Here is an 18780-nt window from a genome sequence, read left to right as displayed (position 1 = left end):
TCCTCTGGCACTATTCCTGTAGCCAATGATGACATAAAAATCAAAGCCAAAGGTCCAGCAATCTCTTCCCTGGCCTCCCAGAGAATCCTAGGATAAATCCCATCAGGTCCCGGGGACTTATCTATTTTCAGCCTGTCCAGAATTGCCAACACCTCTTCCCTACGTACCTCAATGCCATCTGTTCTATTAGCCTGGGGCTCAGCATTCTCCTCCACAACATTATCTTTTTCCTGAGTGAATACTGACGAAAAATATTCATTTAGTATCTCGCCTATCTCTTCAGACTCCACACACAATTTCCCATCCCTGTCCTTGACTGGTCCTACTCTTTCCCTAGTCATTCGCTTATTCCTGACATACCTATAGAAAGCTTTTGGGTTTTCCTTGATTCTTCCTGCCAAATACTTCTCATGTCCCCTCCTTGCTCGTCTTAGCTCTCTCTTTAGATCCTTCCTCGCTACCTTGTAACTCTCCATCGCCCCAACCGAAACTTCACACCTCATCTTCACATAGGCCTCCTTCTTCCTCTTAACAAGAGATTCCACTTCCTTGGTAAACCACGGTTCCCTCGCTCGACGCCTTCCTCCCTGCCTGACCGGTACATACTTATCAAGAACACGCAGTAGCTGATCCTTGAACAAGCCCCACTTGTCCAGTGTGCCCAACACTTGCAGCCTACTTCTCCACCTTATCCCCCCCAAGTCACGTCTAATGGCATCATAATTGCCCTTCCCCCAGCTATAACTCTTGCCCTGCGGTGTATACTTATCCCTTTCCATCATTAACGTAAACGTCACCGAATTGTGGTCACTGTCCCCAAAGTGCTCTCCTACCTCCAAATCCAACACCTGGCCTGGTTCATTACCCATACTGAGCTCCAGATGTGCGCTCCTTGGGTTTGCATTATAGTCAGTGAGGGAAGACTGTGACAAGTGGGGATTTGGGTTTTGTGTGTGGGGAGCCTGGGGTGGGGGTCAGAGGGCACTTTGAAGAGGTGACAGAGGCATTGCAGATGTGTTTTAAACTTGATTGCAGGGATCAGGACGAGAGGCCTATCCTGCGGCCACGTTCAAGCACCATCTCTTCGAGCTTTTTTCATGCAAACCATCTGCTGGAGCACAGCGTCTCCTCCCTGTCCTATCCGGTCCACTCTGCAAGACGACGCAATCCTCCTCGGACACTCCACCCGATACATTCCAGTTTATCCCACTCCGGAACTCCAGTCGGATCCATTGATGAAGTGGTGCAGGGAATACGGCTGTAAGTATGACATGGAAATGTGGAATGTAGCCAAGTAGAGAAGTGGAAAACACGAGAATGCAACTGGAATTTCTCAAAATGTCAGTCAGCTGCTCCACCACAGATCTCTCCATTTTCTCTGATGTTCTCTCACATTATGGCCTCCACTCCTTTTCATTTCACACGTTGACTACCCGCAGAATAAAACAGCTCAGCCTACACTGTGGCTCTTCCCTCTCAGAACCCTGTCCTTTGGTTCGAGAGTTTGTGACAATCTTCTGGTAAACCTGTTCTATTAAACCTTGATGTTGAAATGCCGGCACTGGACTGGGGTGGGCACAAAGAGAAGTCTCACAATGGCACGGTAGCACAGTGGTTAGCACTGTTGCTTCACAGCTCCAGGGTCCCCGGTTCTATTCCGGCTTGGGTCACTGTCTGTGGAGTCTGCACGTTCTCCCCGTGTCTGCGTGGGTTTCCTCCGGGTGCTCCGGTTTCCTCCCACAGTCCAACGATGTGCAGATTAGGTGGATTGGCCATGATAAATTGCCCTTCGTGTCCAAAAGAGGTTGCTTGGGGTTACTGGGTTAAGGGGATAGGGTGGAGGTGTGGGCTTGGGTGGGGTGCTTTTTCCCACCAAACAACAAAGAACAAAGAAATGTACAGCACAGGAACAGGCCCTTCGGCCCTCCAAGCCCGTGCCGACCGTGCTGCCCGACTAAACTACAATCTTCTACACTTCCTGGGTCCGTATCCCTCTATTCCCATCCTATTCATGTGTTTGTCAAGATGCCCCTTAAATGTCACTATCGTCCCTGCTTCCACCACCTCCTCCGGCAGCGAGTTCCAGGCACCCACTACCCTCTGTGTAAAAAAAACTTGCCTCGTACATCTACTCTAAACCTTGCCCCTCGCACCTTAAACCTATGCCCCCTAGTAATTGACCCCTCTACCCGGGGGAAAAGCCTCTGACTATCCACTCTGTCTACGCCCCTCATAATTTTGTAGACCTCTATCAGGTCGCCCCTCAACCTCCGTCGTTCCAGTGAGAACAAACCGAGTTTATTCAACCGCTCCTCATAGCTAATGCCCTCCATACCAGGCAACATTCTGGTAAATCTCGTCTGCACTCTCTCCAAAGCCTCCACATCCTTCTGGTAGTGTGGCGACCAGAATTGAACACTATACTCCAAGTGTGGCCTAACTAAGGTTCTATACAGCTGTAACATGATTTGCCAATTCTTGTACTCAATGCCCCGGCCAATGAAGGCAAGCATGCCGTATGCCTTCTTGACTACCTTCTCCACCTGTGTTGCCCCTTTCAGTGACCTGTGGACCTGTACACCTAGATCTTTCTGACTTACTCCCTTAGTGTTGGGTGGGGTTACTGGGTTATGGGGATAGGGTGGGGGTGTTGACCTTGGGTAGGGTGCTCTTTCCAAGAGCCGGTGCAGACTAGATGGGCCGAATGGCCTCCTTCTGCACTGTAAATTCTATGATCTATGATCTACTCAATTTCGCACATTCACCCGAGGACCACTCTTATGCTTGTCCACCAGCACTTTAAAACTTACTGAATTGTGGTCACTGTTCCCGAAATGCTCCCCTACTGAAACTGCTACCACCTGGCCAGGCTCATTCCCCAATACCAGGTCCAGTACAGCCCCTTCCCTAGTTGGACTGTCTACATATTGTTTTAAGAAGCCCTCCTGGATGCTCCTTACAAACTCTGCCCCGTCTAAGCCCCTGGCACTAAGTGAGTCCCAGTCAATATTGGGGAAGTTGAAGTCTCCCATCACAACAACCCTGTTGTTTTTATTTTTTTCCAAAATCTGTCTACCTATCTGCTCCTCTATCTCCTGTTGTCTGTTGGGAGGCCTGTAGTAAACCCCCAACATTGTGACTGCACCCTTCTTATTCCTGATCTCTACCCATATAGCCTCACTGCCCTCTGAGGTGTCCTCCCGTAGTACAGCTGTGATATTCTCCCTAACTATTAGCGCAACTCCGCCACCCCTTTTACAGCCCCCTCTATCCCGCCTGAAACATCTAAATCCTGGGACGTTTAGCTGCCAATCCTGCCCTTCCCTCAACCAGGTCTCTGTAATGGCAACAACATCATAGTTCCAAGTACTAATCCAAGCTCTAAGTTCACCTGCCTTACCCGTTATACTTCTTGCATTAAAGCATATGCACTTCAGGCCACCAGACCCGCTGTGTTCAGCAACGTTTGCCTGTCTGCTCTGCCTCAGAGCCATACTGGCCCTATTCCATAGACCTCGCTCAATGCTCTCACCTTCTGACCTATTGCTCCCGTGCCCACCCCCCTGCCATACTAGTTTAAACCCTCCCGTGTGACACTAGCAAACTTCGCGGCCAGGATATTTATGCCTCTCCAGTTTAGATGCAACCCGTCCTTCTTATACAGGTCACACCTGCCCCGGAAGAGCTCCCAGTGGTCCAGATAATGGAAACCCTCCCTCCTACACCAGCTGTTTAGCCACGTGTTTAGCTGCTCTATCTTCCTATTTCTAGCCTCACTGGCACGTGGCACAGGGAGTAATCCCGCGATTACAACCCCAGAGGTCCTGTCTTTTAACTTTCTGCCTAGCTCCCTGAACTCCTGCTGCAGGACCTCATGCCCCTTCCTGCCTATGTCGTTAGTACCAATATGTACGACGACCTCTGCCTGTTTGCGCTCCCCCTTCAGGATGCCCGCTACCCGTTCGGAGACATCCTGGACCCTGGCACCAGGGAGGCAACATACCATCCTGAAGTCTCTTTCACGTCCTCAGAAGCGCCTATCTGTGCCCCTGACTATAGTGTCCCCTATGACTATTGCTCTTCTGCGCTTTGACCCTCCCTTCTGAACATCAGAGCCAGCCGTGGTGCCACTGCTCTGGCTGCTGCTGTTTTCCCCTGATAGGCTATCCCCCCCGACAGTATCCAAAGGGGTATACCTATTCGAGAGGGGGACAACCGCAGGGGATTCCTGCACTGACTGCCTGCCCTTTCTGGTGGTCACCCATTTCTCTGCCTGCGCCTTGGGTGTGACTACATTTATATAACTGCTATCTATGACGCCTTCCGCCACGTGCATGCTCCTAAGTGCATCCAACTGCTGCTCCAACCGAACCATGCGGTCTGTGAGGAGCTCCAGTTGGGTGCACTTTCTGCAGATGAAGCCACTCGGGACGCTGGAAGCCTCCCGGACCTGCCACATCTCACAGTCAGAGCACTGCACCCCTCGAATTGACGATGCGTCAATTAATTAGTAAATTAAATTTAAAAGTACTTTTTTTAAAGTTACTGTTAACTATATGTTTCCTAGCACTAGATTTCTACTATAAATGTGAAAGCTAAATACAGTACTCTCCAATCTCTGGCTTAGATACCCCTCTAAATTATAATTCAGTAATTATGTTTAATTAGTTTACCAATGCTTAATTTTTTTAATTTAGTGTAGATTCCCAACCAGCCAATCAGGTCACAGCTTTTCTATGATGTCACTTCAGTATTCCCCCCCCCCCCCCCACACAAACAATTTGAAAAGGTAATAAAAGTAACAATGAATAAAAATCACTTACTTACCTTCCCAGGTTCTCAGATGCTCTCTGGTTCTCTTCCTGCTGATTAAAAGTTACAGGCCAGAAGAAAGAGAACAAAACAGTAGGGAAAAAGCACCTTCTCCCACTCTGCACAGAATTACCTCACTGCACCAAATTACCAAGTTCCAAATTCCCACTCTGGATGTGTCTTACTCAGGCTGTGTCTCTTTGACCTGCGCAAAGCTAGACCAGTGTAGACTCGATGGGTCGAATGGCCTCCTTCTGCACTGTACATTTTATGATTCTCTGAACATCAGGTAAAAGTTCTGATGGAGCTGCCCTCTGAAAGCTCATGATTTCAAATAAACCTGTTGGACTTTAACCTGGTGTTGCGAGATTTCTTACTCTTAAACCGTAACAATGCTTGAACATATTTAAACATATCCCCACTCAGATTTGAACCAAGAAGGGTTACTCTTTCCTCAACTTCGACAACCTATTGAGTTGTTATCCTCTCTGCCTTTCCAACTCCCTCTCCTTCACCTCTCTTTTTGTTCAAATGTTCTCTCTTTACTCTTTACTCTTGCTATTGCCTCTCTCTCTCTCTCTCTCTCTCACTCTCTCTCTCTCACTCTCTCTCTCTGTTTCCTTTTCTTTTGCCACTGCCTCTCTCTCTTTTTCTTTCTCTGCCCTCTCAATTATTATTATTTTAAAAAATAAATTTACAGTACCCAATTTCATTTTTTCCAATTAAGGGGCAATTTAGCGTGGCCAATGCACCTACCCCGCACATCTTTGGGTTGTGGGGGCGAAACCCACGCAGACACGGGGAGAATGTGCAAACGCCACACGGACAGTGACCCAGAGCCGGGATCGAACCTGGGACCTCGGCGCCGTGAGGCAGCAGGGCTAACCCACTGCGCCACCGTGCCGGGATCGAACCTGGGACCTTGGCGCCGTGAGGCAGCAGCGCTAACCCACTGCGCCACCGTGCTGCCCTCCCTCTCAATTATTTAATTTGCAATTGAATTTTGGCTAATCCCAATGATTCTTGCCTGATGAACTCAGGCTGTGTAAGCTGAGCAATCGCTTAAATGACCTCTGCCTTCCTCGCCCCCTACAGGTAACGTCAACTACAACTTGTCTGCCAATTGCAAAAGTTTTACTTTAATCACCTTCTGTAAATCACCCATGGTTATTTCTTCAACATCCAGGAAACTCTGAAAGAACCATTTTACAGTCACTCCCTATTAAACTGATAGAGCATCAACAGCTGGAAACAGCAGCTCCTCACACTCACTGGCGTTAAATTCAATACTCCCGACCCAAGCCAAACAAGGAATTACACTTTAAATCTGGAAAATAGCCCTCAATTTAGATTGGATCCCAAACGAAAACCCAACTATTTGTAAACTGTGAGGAAATGGTGCTGCAGCACAGGAGTGATAACACTGACCAATTGGTATCTTTTATGTTGAAACAAATTTTAATTTAATCACAGAAGTAGCAACAAATAAATAGCTTAACTGTTATTATTTTCACTGGAAAGACGGAGGCTGAGGGGAGATCTGATTGAGGTCTACAAAATTCTGAGAGGCGTAGACAGGGTGGATAGTCAGAGGCTTTTTCCAAGGGTGGAAAACTCAATTACAGGGGGCACAGGTTCAAAGTGATAGGGGGAAAGTTTAAGGAAGATGATGGGGTTAGTTTTCACACAGAGAGTGGTGGGTGCCTGGAACGCGCTGCCAGAGGATGTGGTGGAAGCAGCACATTAGCAACATTTAAGAGGCATCTGGATGTGTCCATGAATAGGAAGGAAATAAAGGGATACGGACCGAGTAAGGGCAGAAGGTTTTGTTTTTAGTTAGGGCAGCATGGTCGGCACGGGCTTGGAGGGCCGAAGGGCCTGTTCCTGTGCTGTACATTTCTTTGTTCTTTGTTGACAGTTACAACAGTTCTCCCTTTCCCTGTGAAACTTGGTGAGTACACCCTCACTTGTGGTAACATGCTAAATGGGCAGGAATACAAGTCTCAATCATGTTTGGCTCAATGGTAAATCTTGACATTTAGGAAGCTCACGGAATCAAAATAAGTTATTTGCTTCTTTTTGCTTCTAGACAGACAGCAAGCGATCGCCTGTCTGCCCCAACACTGCCTCTCAGACACAACGCCCTGCTTCCACCTATTGGCAGCGCCGATATTGATCATTCAGCTGGAAAGTTAACTGCCCGCCCACAGGTACCTTACGAACTAGCCCAGCTTTTGTTACTGCCACATCATGTGTTCATGTCATTCCGATCTGCAACCAAGCACTTCCATATTGATAATCTACAATTGTCATACACTTCTATTGATTTGAAATGGTAATGCACATGCCTATTGATCATCTGAAACGACTTTATACATTACTGATTTAAAATGTTCGGCCACATTAGGCTAATTTGGAACCAAATAAAGGAAACTACGATGAAATGAAGCGTGAGTTGGCTATGATGGATTGGGGAATGTTACTGAAAGGGATGACAGTGGATAGGCAATCGCAAACATTCAAGGATCCCATGGAGGAATTGCAACAATGGTTTTTTCCATTAAAGTAAAATGGGAAAGATGGCCAATCCATGGCTTAGAAGGGAAATTAGGGATAGTATTCGATCCAAGGAAGAAGCATAAAATTGGCCAAGAAAAATAACAGGTCTGAGGATTGGGAGCTGTTTAGAAAAAAGGACCAAGGGATTGACTAAGAAGGGGGAAATAGAGTAGGAAAGTAAGCTTCCAGGGGACAACAAAGAACAAAGAAATGTACAGTACGAAGTCTTACAACACCAGGTTAAAGTCCAACTGGACTCATAAGCGACAGATAGCGTGGTTTCGGGAAGGGAAGGTCATGCCTCACTAACTTGATCCAGTTTTTTGAGGAGGTGACAAAGATGATTGAAGACGGGAGGGCGGTGGATGTTGTCTATATGGAATTTAGTAAAGCCTTTGACAAGGTCCCTCATGGCAGACTGGTACAAAAGGTGAAGTCACACGGGATCAGAGGTGAGGTGGCAAGATGGATACAGAACTGGATGCAAAAGGTAGCAGTAGAAGAATGTTTCTCTGAATGGAGGGCTCAAACTAGTGGTGTTCCACAGGGATCTGTGCTGGGGCCTTTGTTGTTTGTAGTACACAAACGATTTGGGGGGAAATGTAGCTGGTATGATTAATAAGTTTGCGGATGTCACCAAGGTTGGTATAGTGGCAGATAGTGTTGAGGATTGTCAGAGAATACAGCAGGATATAGGTAGGTTGGAGACTTGAGCAGAGAAATGGGAAATGGCGTTCAATCCTGCCTAATGTGAGATAATGCATTTTAGTAGATCTAACAGAGGGGAAATATACCGTAAATTGTAAAACTCTTAATTGTAAAACAGTGGCCAGGGATCTGTCGGGAAGGTAAGTTTACCTCTTTAAAAACTTACCTTCTGAGCTGCAGGAAGTCGGCCGTGGGGATTTCTGGGAAGATTTGTTAGTACCTGTATATACGTTGGGCGGTTGCTAAACCCGAGACACGACACTTGTCGTGTCCCCCACCCTTCCACCTCCTCTAACCTAAGGGGTTGAGTGAATATCAGGTAAACTCTTCCTTTCTTTTTCTTGTTTTATCGAGAGGGGATGGCAGGGAAGTAGAGCATTAGTCATTGGAGACGCTACAGATAGGAGGATAGGAGATTCTGTGGGAATGAGAGACTCTCGATGGGCGGCACGGTAGCATAGTGGTTAGCACAATTGCTTCACAGCTCCAGGGTCCCAGGTTCGATTCCCGGCTTGGGTCACTGTCTGTGCGGAGTCTGCACGTTCTCCCCGTGTGGGCGTGGGTTTCCTCCGGGTGCTCCGGTTTCCGCCAACAGTCCAAAGATGTACACGTTAGGTAGATTGGCTGTGATAAATTGCCCTTATTGTCCAAAATTGCCCTTAGTGTTGGGTGGGGTTACTGGGTTATGGGGTAGGATGGGGGTGTGGGCTTGGGTAGGGTGCTCTTTCCAAGAGCCGGTGCAGACTCGATGGGCCGAATGGTCTCCTTCTGCACTGTAAATTCTATGATTCTATGACTCGCGGTTGGTGTGTTGCCTCCCAGGTGCCAGGGTCCGCGATGCCTCAGATCGTGTTTTCGGGATCCTGAAGGGGGAGGGGGAGCAGCCCCAAGTCGTGGTCCACATAGGCACCAACGACATAGGTAGGAAAAGGGCTAGGGTGGTAAGGCAGGAATTCAGGGATCTAGGGTGGAAACTTAGATCTAGGACAAACAGAGTTATTATCTCTGGGTTGTTACCCGTGCCACGTGCTAGCGAGACGAGGAATAGGGAGAGAGCAATTGAACACGTGGCTACAGGGATGGTGCAGGAGGGAGGGTTTCAGATACCTGGATAATTGGGGCTCATTCTGGGGTAGGTGGGACCTCTACGAACGGGATGGTCTACACCTGGACCGGAGGGGCACCAATATCCTGGGGGGGAAATTTGTGAATGCTCTTCGGGAGGGTTTAAACTAGTTCAGCAGGGGGTTGGGAACCTGAATTGTAGCTCCAGTATACAGGAGGTTGAGAGTAGTGAGGTCATGAGTAAGGTTTCAAAGTTGCAGGAGTGTACCGGCAGGCAGGAAGGTGGTTTAAAGTGTGTCTTCTTCAATGCCAGGAGCATCCGGAATAAGGTGGGTGAACTTGCGGCATGGGTTGGTACCTGGGACTTCGATGTTGTGGCCATTTCGGAGACATGGATAGAGCAGGGACAGGAATGGTTGTTGCAGGTGCCGGGGTTTAGATATTTCAGTAAGCTCAGGGAAGGTAGTAAAAGAGGAGGAGGGGTGGCATTGTTAGTCAAGGACAGTATTACGGTGGCAGAAAGGACATTTGATGAGGACTCGTCTACTAAGGTAGTATGGGCTGAGGTTAAAAACAGGAAAGGAGAGGTCACCCTGTTAGGAGTTTTCTATAAGCCTCCGAAAAGTTCCAGAGATGTAGAGGAAAGGATTGCAAAGATGATTCTGGATAGGACGAAAGCAACAGGGTAGTTGTTATGGGGGACTTTAACTTTCCAAATATTGACTGGAAACGCTATAGTTAGAGTACTTTAGATGGGTCCGTTTTTGTCCAATGTGTGCAGGAGGGTTTCCTGACACAGTATGTAGATAGGCTAATGAGAGGCGAGGCCATATTGGATTTGGTACTGGGTAATGAACCAGGACAGCTGTTAGATTTGGAGGTAGGTGAGCACTTTGGTGATAGTGACCACAATTCGATTAAGTTTACTTTAGCGATGGAAAGGGATAGATATATACCGCAGGGCAAGAGTTATATCTGGTGGAAAGGCAATTATGATGCGATGAGGCAAGACTTAGGATGGAGAGGAAAACTGCAGGGGATGGGCACAATTGAAATGTGGAGCTTGTTCAAGGAACAGCTGCTGCGTGTCCTTTATAAGTATGTACCTGTCAGGCAGGGAGGAAGTGGTCGAGCGAGGGAACCATGGTTTACTAAAGTAGTTGAATCACTTGTCAAGAGGAAGAAGGAGGCTTATATAAAGATGAGACGTAAAGGTTCAGTTAGGGCGCTCGAGAGTTACAAGTTAGCTAGGAAGGACCTAAATAAAGAGAGTGCTAAGAAGAGCCAGGAGGGGACATGAGAAGTCTTTGGCAGGTAGGATCAAGGATAACCCTAAAGCTTTCTATAGATATGTCAGGAAAACAAGAATGACTAGGGTAAGAGTAAGGCCAGTCAAGGACAGAAGTGGGAAGTTGTGCTTGGAGTCCGAGGAGATCGGAGAGGTGCTAAATGAATATTTTTCGTCAGTATTCACACAGGAAAAAGACAATGTTGTCGAGGAGGATACTGAGATACAGGCTACTAGACTAGAAGGCTTGAGGTTCATAAGGAGGAGGTGTTAGCAATTCTGGAAAATGTGAAAATAGATAAGTCCCCTGCGCCGGATGGGATTTATCCTCGGATTCTCTGGGAAGCTAGGGAGGAGACTGCTGAGCCTTTGGCTTTGATCTTTATGTCATCTTTGTCTACAGGAATAGTGCCAGAAGACTGGAGGATAGCAAATGTTGTCCCCTTGTTCAAGAAGGGGAGTAGAGACAACCCCGGTAACTATAGACCAGTGAGCCTTACTTCTGTTGTGGGCAAAATCTTGGAAAGGTTTATAAGAGATAGGATGTAAAATCATCTGGAAAGGAATAATTTGATTAGAGATAGTCAACACGGTTTTGTGAAGGGTAGGTCATGCCTCACAAACCTTATTGAGTTCTTTGAGAAGGTGACCAAAAAGGTGGACGAGGGTAAAGCAGTTGATGTGGTGTATATGGATTTCAGTAAAGCGTTTGATAAGGTTCCCCACGGTAGGCTATTGCAGAAAATACGGAGGCATGGGATTCAGGGTGATTTAGCAGTTTGGATCAGAAATTGGCTAGCTGGAAGAAGACAAAGGGTGGTAGTTGATGGGAAATGTTCAGCCTGGAGTCCAGTTACTAGTGGTGAACCACAAGGATCTGTTTTAGGGCCACTGCTCTTTGTCATTTTTATAAATGACCTGGAAGAGTTCGTAGAAGGATGGGTGAGTAAATTTGCAGATGACACTAAAGTCGGTCGTGTTATGGACAGTGCGGAAGGATGTTACAAGTTACAGAGGGACATAAATAAGCTGCAGAGCTGGGCTGAGAGGTGGCAAATGGTGTTTAATGCAGAAAAGTGTGAGGTGATTCATTTTGGAAGGATTAACAGGAAGACAGAGTACTGGGCTAATGGTAAGATTCTTAGTAGTGTGGATGAGCAGAGAGATCTCGGTGTCCATGTACATAGATCCCTGAAAGTTGCCACCGAGGTTGAGAGGGTTGTTAAGAAGGCGTACGGTGTGTTAGCTTTTACTGGTAGAGGGATTGAGTTTCGGAGCTATGAGGTCATGTTGCGGCTGTACAAATCTCTGGTGCGGCCGCATTTGGAGTATTGCGTACAGTTCTGGTCACCGCATTATAGGAAGGACGTGGAAGCATTGGAAAGGGTGCAGAAGAGATTTACCAGGATGTTGCCTGGTATGGAGGGAAGATCTTATGAGAGAAGGCTGAGGGACTTGAGGCTGTTTTCGTTAGAGACAAGAAGGTTAAGAGGTGACTTAATTGAGGCATACAAGATGATCAGAGGATTAGATAGGGTGGACAGTGAGAGCTTTTTTCCTCGGATGGTGATGTCTAGCACGAGGGGACATAGCTTTAAATTGAGGGGAGATAGATATAGGACAGATGTCAGAGGTAGGTTCTTTACTCAGAGAGTAGTAAGGGTGTAGAATGCCCTGCCTGCAACAGTAGTGGACTCACCAACATTAAGGGCATTCAAATGGTCATTGGATAGACATATGGACGATAAGGGAATAGTGTAGATGGGCTTTAGAGTGGTTTCGCAGGTTGGCGCAACATCGAGGGCCGAAGGGCCTGTACTGTTTTATGTTTTATGTTCTATGTTCTTAGGAATATAGAAAGTCAGAGAGATCTGGGCGTGTAGGTCCACAGATCGTTGAAAGTGGCAACACAAGTGGACAAGGTAGTCAAGAAAGCATACGGAATGCTTGCCTTCATTGGACGGGGCATCGAGTATAAAAACTAGCAAGTCAGGCTGCAGTTGTATAGAACCTTGGTAAGGCCACACTTGGAGTATAATGTTCAATTTCTGGTCGCCACACTACCAGAAGGATGTGGAGGCTTTGGAGAGGGTGCAGAGGAGGTTTACCAGGATGTTGCCTGGTATGGAGCAATGTAGAGAGGCTGAATAGACTCAGACTGTTTTCATTAGAACAACGGAGGTTGAGGGGTGACCTGATCGAGGTCTACAAGGTTATGAGGAGCATGGATAGAGTGGATGTGCAGGCACTCTTTCCCAGGGTGGGGGGGTCAGTCACCAGGCATAGGTTTAATGTCCGTGGAGCAAAGATTTGAGGAGATGTGCGAGGCAGTTTTTTTTTGTGTTGCCAGAGGATGTTGTGGAAGCAGATCCAAGGCACCTCGACAAACACATGGACAGGACGGGTACAGAGGGATCCGGCACAAGGAAGTGCTGAGGATCTTGGCCAAGGCTAGTATCATGACCGGTACAGCCTGGGAGGGCCGAGGGGCCTTTCCTGTGCTGTATTGTTCTTTGTTCTTTAACATCAGTTATAAAAGTAATGATAATCTTTATTAGTGTCACAAGTAGGCTTACATTACAATTTTTTTTAAATTTCCAATTAAGGGGCAGTTAACATAGAATTTACAGTGCAGAAGGAGGCCATTCGGCCCATCGAGTCTGCAGCGGCTCTTGGAAAGAGTACCCCACTTAAACTCACACCTCCACCCTATCCCCATAACCCAGTAACCCCACCCAACACTAAGGGCAATTTTGGACACTAAGGGCAATTTATCATGGCCAATCCACCTAACCTGCACATCTTTGGACTGTGGGAGGAAACCGGAGCACCCGGAGGAAACCCACGCACACACGGGGAGGACGTGCAGACTCCACACAGACAGTGACCCAAGTCGGAATCAAACCTGGGACCCTGGAGCTGTGAAGCAATTGTGCTATCCACAATGCTACCGTGCTGCCCACTTACTATGAGGCGTGGCCAATCCACCTACCCTGCACAGCTTTGGGTTGTGGGGATGAGATCCACGCAGACACGGGGAGAATGTGCAAACTCCACACGGACAGTGACCCAGAGCCGGGATCGAACCTGGGACCTCGGCGCCGTGAGGCAGCAGTGCTAACCACTGCGCCACCTGAACAGCCTCTGAAATAACACTGACAAATTCCACCATCCCATCAATTGTGGAACAGCACTGGTTCAGCCGATAATAAAAGCAGAAAATGCTGGAAATATTCAGCAAGCCAGGCAGTATCTGTGAAGAGAGAAGCAAGAGTTAATCTTTCAGGTCAGTGACCTTCCATCAGAAACTGTTCCTCTCCCCACAGCTGCTGCTGGACCTGCTGAACATTTCCAATATCTTTCAAATTTGCAGCATCTACCATATTCTACTGGTTCTCGCAGTGTCCACTAGAGTAGAACTGGTTTAGCCAGTATCAATTCAGTAACGGGATTACTTGGTGTCCTGCTGACCCTTGCAGTTCACATAGATCTGGGTTTGATATCCCATCAAGAGTGAGGCCTTCGGGGAAAAGAAACAGAGGTATTTAAAATGCAGCTGTGTGAAGGCTGCGAAGAATAAGATGTTGAAATCAAAAGATTGTGACAGACAATGCAAGTCATTCAGCAAACAGGAACAGGAACAGCCAGGCTGCTCCCCGTCAGGCTCAGAGTGTTGCTAATATCAGGCAGCTAACTGCTTTTTTTCTCCCCTATAGAAAATGCGAATGCATTCAAACCGGGCTCACAGTGCAGTTATAGATGAGACAAGCCATCTGCCTCCAAGAGACAGATTCCTGGGGTATGAATGCTTTACCAGACCCAAAACCTCACACACCTTCCGGGTAAGGAGGAACATCTACTTCAGCTTTGCCAATGCCTCGGCGGGTTTGATCAATAGTTGGCCGAGCCGTGTTTGACCCGAGGCTGGAGTCGAACCGGAGTCCCTGGCGCTGTGAGGCAGTAGTGCTAACCACTGTGCCATCCGCTTGTTATGCAAATCCTTTTAAACCCGTGCCCTCTCGTTCTTCTTCCTTTGGGAACGGTTTATCCCGACCTACTCTGTCCAGCCCCAAATGAACAATCCCAACCTCGCCAATCTATCCTCATCCCTGGAACCATTCTTGTGAACCTCTTCTGCACTCTCACCAATGCTTCACATCCTTCCTACAGTGTGGCGCCTATAACTATACACAATATTGCAGCTGAAGTCTAACTAGTGTCTTATAAACATAGAAAATGGAAGCAGGAGGAGGCCAATTGGCCCTTCGAGCCTGCTCTGCCAGTCATTATGATCATGGCTGATCATCAGGTTCAATACCCTGATCCCGCCTCCCCCCCCCATATCCCTCGATCCCTTTAGCCCCAAGAGCTGTATCTAATTCCTTCTTGAAATTACCCAATGTTTGGGCCTCAACTACTTTCTGTGGTAATGAATTCCACAGATTCACCGCTCTCTGGGTGAAGAGATTTCTCCTCACCTCAGTCCTAAAAGGTTTACCCCTTATCCTCAAACTATGACCCCTAGTTCTGGGCACCCCCACCATCGGGAACATTCTTTCTGAATCTACCCTGTCTAATCCTGTTAGAATTATGCAAGTTTCTATGAAATTCCCTCACTCTTCATTGAACCAAGGCTGGGCCTCAAGGCACTGATGCCTCACGGCGCCGAGGTCTCGGGTACAATCCCGACTCTGAGTCACTGTCCGTGTGGAGTTTGCACATTCTCCCCGTGTGAGCCAATGAACATAATCCTAACCGATTTAGTCTCTCCTCATAGGACAGTCCCGCCATCCCAGGAATCCTGGTAAACCTTTGCTGCACTCCCTCCATAGCAAGAACATCCTTCCTCAGATTAGGGTGCCAAAACTGCCCAGGTGCAGCCTCACCAACGCCCTGTACAATCGCAGTGAAACATCTCTATTCCTACTCAAATCCTCTCGCCATGAAGACCAACATACCATTGGCCTTCTTTCCTGCCTGCTGTACCTGCGCGCTTACTTTCAGCAACTGATGCACGAGGACACCAAGGTCTCGCTGAGTATCCGCCTCTCTCAATTTACACCCATTCAAATAATAATCTGCCTTCCTATTTTTGCAACTATATAAATTCAGCATAATCCTCTTGCCCTTGTACCCTCTGCTTCTATTAATAAAGTCCAGAGCACTGTCTGCTTTAAGAACATAAGAACATAAGAACTAGGAACAGGAGTCGGCCATCTGGCCCCTCGAGCCTGCTCCACCATTCAATGAGATCATGGCTGATCTTTTGTGGACTCAGCTCCACTTTCCGGCCCGAACACCATAACCTTAATCCCTTTATTCTTCAAAAAACTATCTATCTTTATCTTAAAAACATTTAATGAATGAGCCTCTACTGCTTCACTGGGCAAGGAATTCCATAGATTCACAACCCTTTGGGTGAAGAAGTTCCTCCTAAACTCAGTCCTAAATCTACTACCCCTTATTTTGAGGCTATGCCCCCTAGTTCTGCTTTCACCCGCCAGTGGAAACAACCTGCCCGCATCTATCCTATCTATTCCCTTCATAATCTTATATGTTTCTATAAGATCCCCCCTCATCCTTCTAAATTCCAACGAGTACAGTCCCAGTCTGCTCAACCTCTCCTCGTAATCCAACCCCTTCAACTCTGGGATTAACCTAGTGAATCTCCTCTGCACACCCTCCAGTGCCAGTACGTCCTTTCTCAAGTAAGGAGACCAAAACTGAACACAATACTCCAGGTGTGGCCTCACTAACACCTTATACAATTGCAGCAGAACCTCCCTAGTCTTAAACTCCATCCCTCTAGCAATGAAGGACAAAATCCCATTTGCCTTCTTAATCACCTGTAGCACCTGAAAACCAACTTTTTGCGACTCATGCACTAGCACACCCAGGTCTCTCTGCACAGCAGCATGTTTTAATATTTTATCATTTAAATAATAATCCCTTTTGCTGTTATTCCTACCAAAATGGATAACCTCACATTTGTCAACATTGTATTCCATCTGCCAGACCCTAGCCCATTCACTTAGCCTATCCAAATCCCTCTGCAGACTTCCAGTATCCTCTGCACTTTTTGCTTTACCACTTATCTTAGTGTCGTCTGCAAACTTGGACACATTGCCCTTGGTCCCCAACTCCAAATCATCTATGTAAATTGTGAACAGTTGTGGGCCCAACACTGATCCCTGAGGGACACCACTAGCTACTGATTGCCAACCAGAGAAACACCCATTAATCCCCACTCTTTGCTTTCTATTAATTAACCAATCCTCTATCCATGCTACTACTTTCCCCTTAATGCCATGCATCTTTATCTTATGCAACAACCTTTTGTGTGGCACCTTGTCAAAGGCTTTCTGGAAATCCAGATATACCACATCCATTGGCTCCCCGTTATCTACCGCACTGTTAATGTCCTCAAAAAATTCCACTAAATTAGTTAGGCACGGCCTGCCCTTTAAGAACCCATGCTGCGTCTGTCCAATGGGACAATTTCCATCCAGATGCCTTGCTATTTCTTCCTTGATGATAGATTCCAGCATCTTCCCTACTACCGAAGTTAAGCTCACTGGCCTATAATTACCCGCTTTCTGCCTACCTCCTTTTTTAAACAGTGGTGTCACGTTTGCTAATTTCCAATCCGCCGGGACCACCCCAGAGTCGAGTGAATTTTGGTAAATTATCACTAGTGCATTTGCAATTTCCCTAGCCATCTCTTTTAGCACTCTGGGATGCATTCCATCAGGTCCAGGAGACTTGTCTACCTTTAGCCCCATTAGCTTGCCCATCACTACCTCCTTGGTGATAACAATCCTCTCAAGGTCCTCACCTGTCATAGCCTCATTTCCATCAGTCACTGGCATGTTATTTGTGTCTTCCACTGTGAAGACCGACCCAAAAAACCTGTTCAGTTCCTCAGCCATTTCCTCATCTCCCATTACTAAATCTCCCTTCTCATCCTCTAAAGGACCAATATTTACCTTAGCCACTCTTTTTTGTTTTATGTATTTGTAGAAACTTTTACTATCTGTTTTTATATTCTGAGCAAGTTTACTCTCATAATCTATCTTACTCTTCTTTATAGCTTTTTTAGTAGCTTTCTGTTGCCCCCTAAAGATTTCCCAGTCCTCTAGTCTCCCACTGATCTTTGCTACTTTGTATGTTTTTTCCTTCAATTTGATACTCTCCCTTATTTCCTTAGATATCCACGGTCGATTTTCCCTCTTTTTACCGTCCTTCCTTTTTGTTGGTATAAACCTTTGCTGGGCACTGTGAAAAATCACTTGGAAGGTTCTCCACTGTTTCTCAACTGTTTCACTATAAAGTCTTTGCTCCCAGTCTACCTTAGCTAGTTCTTCTTTCATCCCATTGTAATCTCCTTTGTTTAAGCACAAAACTCTAGTGCTTGATTTTACCTTCTCACCCTCCATCTGTATTTTAAATTCCACCATATTGTGATCGCTCCTTCCGAGAGGATCCCTAACTATGAGATCCTGAATCAATCCTGTCTCATTACACAGGACCAGATCTAGGACCGCTTGTTCCCTCGTAGGTTCCATTACATACTGTTCTAGGAAACTATCGCGGATACATTCTATAAACTGCTCCTCAAGGCTGCCTTGACCGACCTGGTTAAACCAATCAACATTTAGATTAAAATCCCCCATGATAACTGCTGTACCATTTGTACATGCATCTGTTATTTCTTTGTTCATTGCCTGCCCCACCATAATGTTACTATTTAGTGGCCTATAGATTACTCCTATCAGTGACTTTTTCCCCTTACTATTCCTGAATTCCACCCAAATGGATTCAACCTTATCCTCCATAGCACCGATTTTAGCAGCAGACAGGCGTAGAAGGATGGGTGAGTAAATTTGCAGATGACACTAAAGTCGGAGGAGTTGTGGACAGTGCGGAAGGATGTTACAAGTTACAGAGGGACACAGATAAGCTGCAGAGCTGGGCTGAGACGTGGCAAATGGGGTTTCATGCAGAAAAGTGTGCGGTGATTCATTTTGGAAGGAATAACAGGAAGACAGAGTACTGGGCTACTGGTAAGATTCTTGGTAGTGTGGATGAGCAGAGAGATCTCGGTGTCCATGTACATAGATCCCTGAAAGCTGCCACCCGAGGTTGAGGGGGTTGTTAAGAAGGCATATGCTGTGCTAGCTTTTATTGGTAGAGGGATTCAGTTTCGGAGCCATGAGGTCATGTTGCAGCTGTACAAAACTCTGGTGCGGCCACATTTGGAGTATTGCGTGCAATTCTGGTCGCCGCATTATAGGAAGGATGTGGAAGCATTGGAAAGGGTGCAGAGGAGATTTACCAGGATGTTGCCT

General features: G+C 46.9%; 1 protein-coding gene across 1 annotated transcript in view; it reads left to right on the top strand.

The window, feature by feature from the left end:
* LOC140403424 (primary cilium assembly protein FAM149B1-like) overlaps positions 1-18780 on the top strand; it is a gene marked incomplete at its 5' end in the record, with an annotated part of 290929 nt that overhangs the window by 245811 nt on the left and 26338 nt on the right. Inside the window, 3 exons of the mRNA XM_072491336.1 lie at positions 1036-1260; positions 6902-7022; positions 14149-14274. Of these exons, the coding sequence (XP_072347437.1) occupies positions 1036-1260; positions 6902-7022; positions 14149-14274 (472 nt within the window). The remainder of the gene's footprint in view (positions 1-1035; positions 1261-6901; positions 7023-14148; positions 14275-18780) is intronic.

The sequence above is a fragment of the Scyliorhinus torazame genome, chromosome 28, assembly GCF_047496885.1.
Source record: "Scyliorhinus torazame isolate Kashiwa2021f chromosome 28, sScyTor2.1, whole genome shotgun sequence".
NCBI classification, from domain to species: Eukaryota; Metazoa; Chordata; class Chondrichthyes; order Carcharhiniformes; family Scyliorhinidae; genus Scyliorhinus; species Scyliorhinus torazame.
Note: the sequence above shows the minus strand (reverse complement) of the source record. Positions and strands in the feature narration are given on the sequence as shown.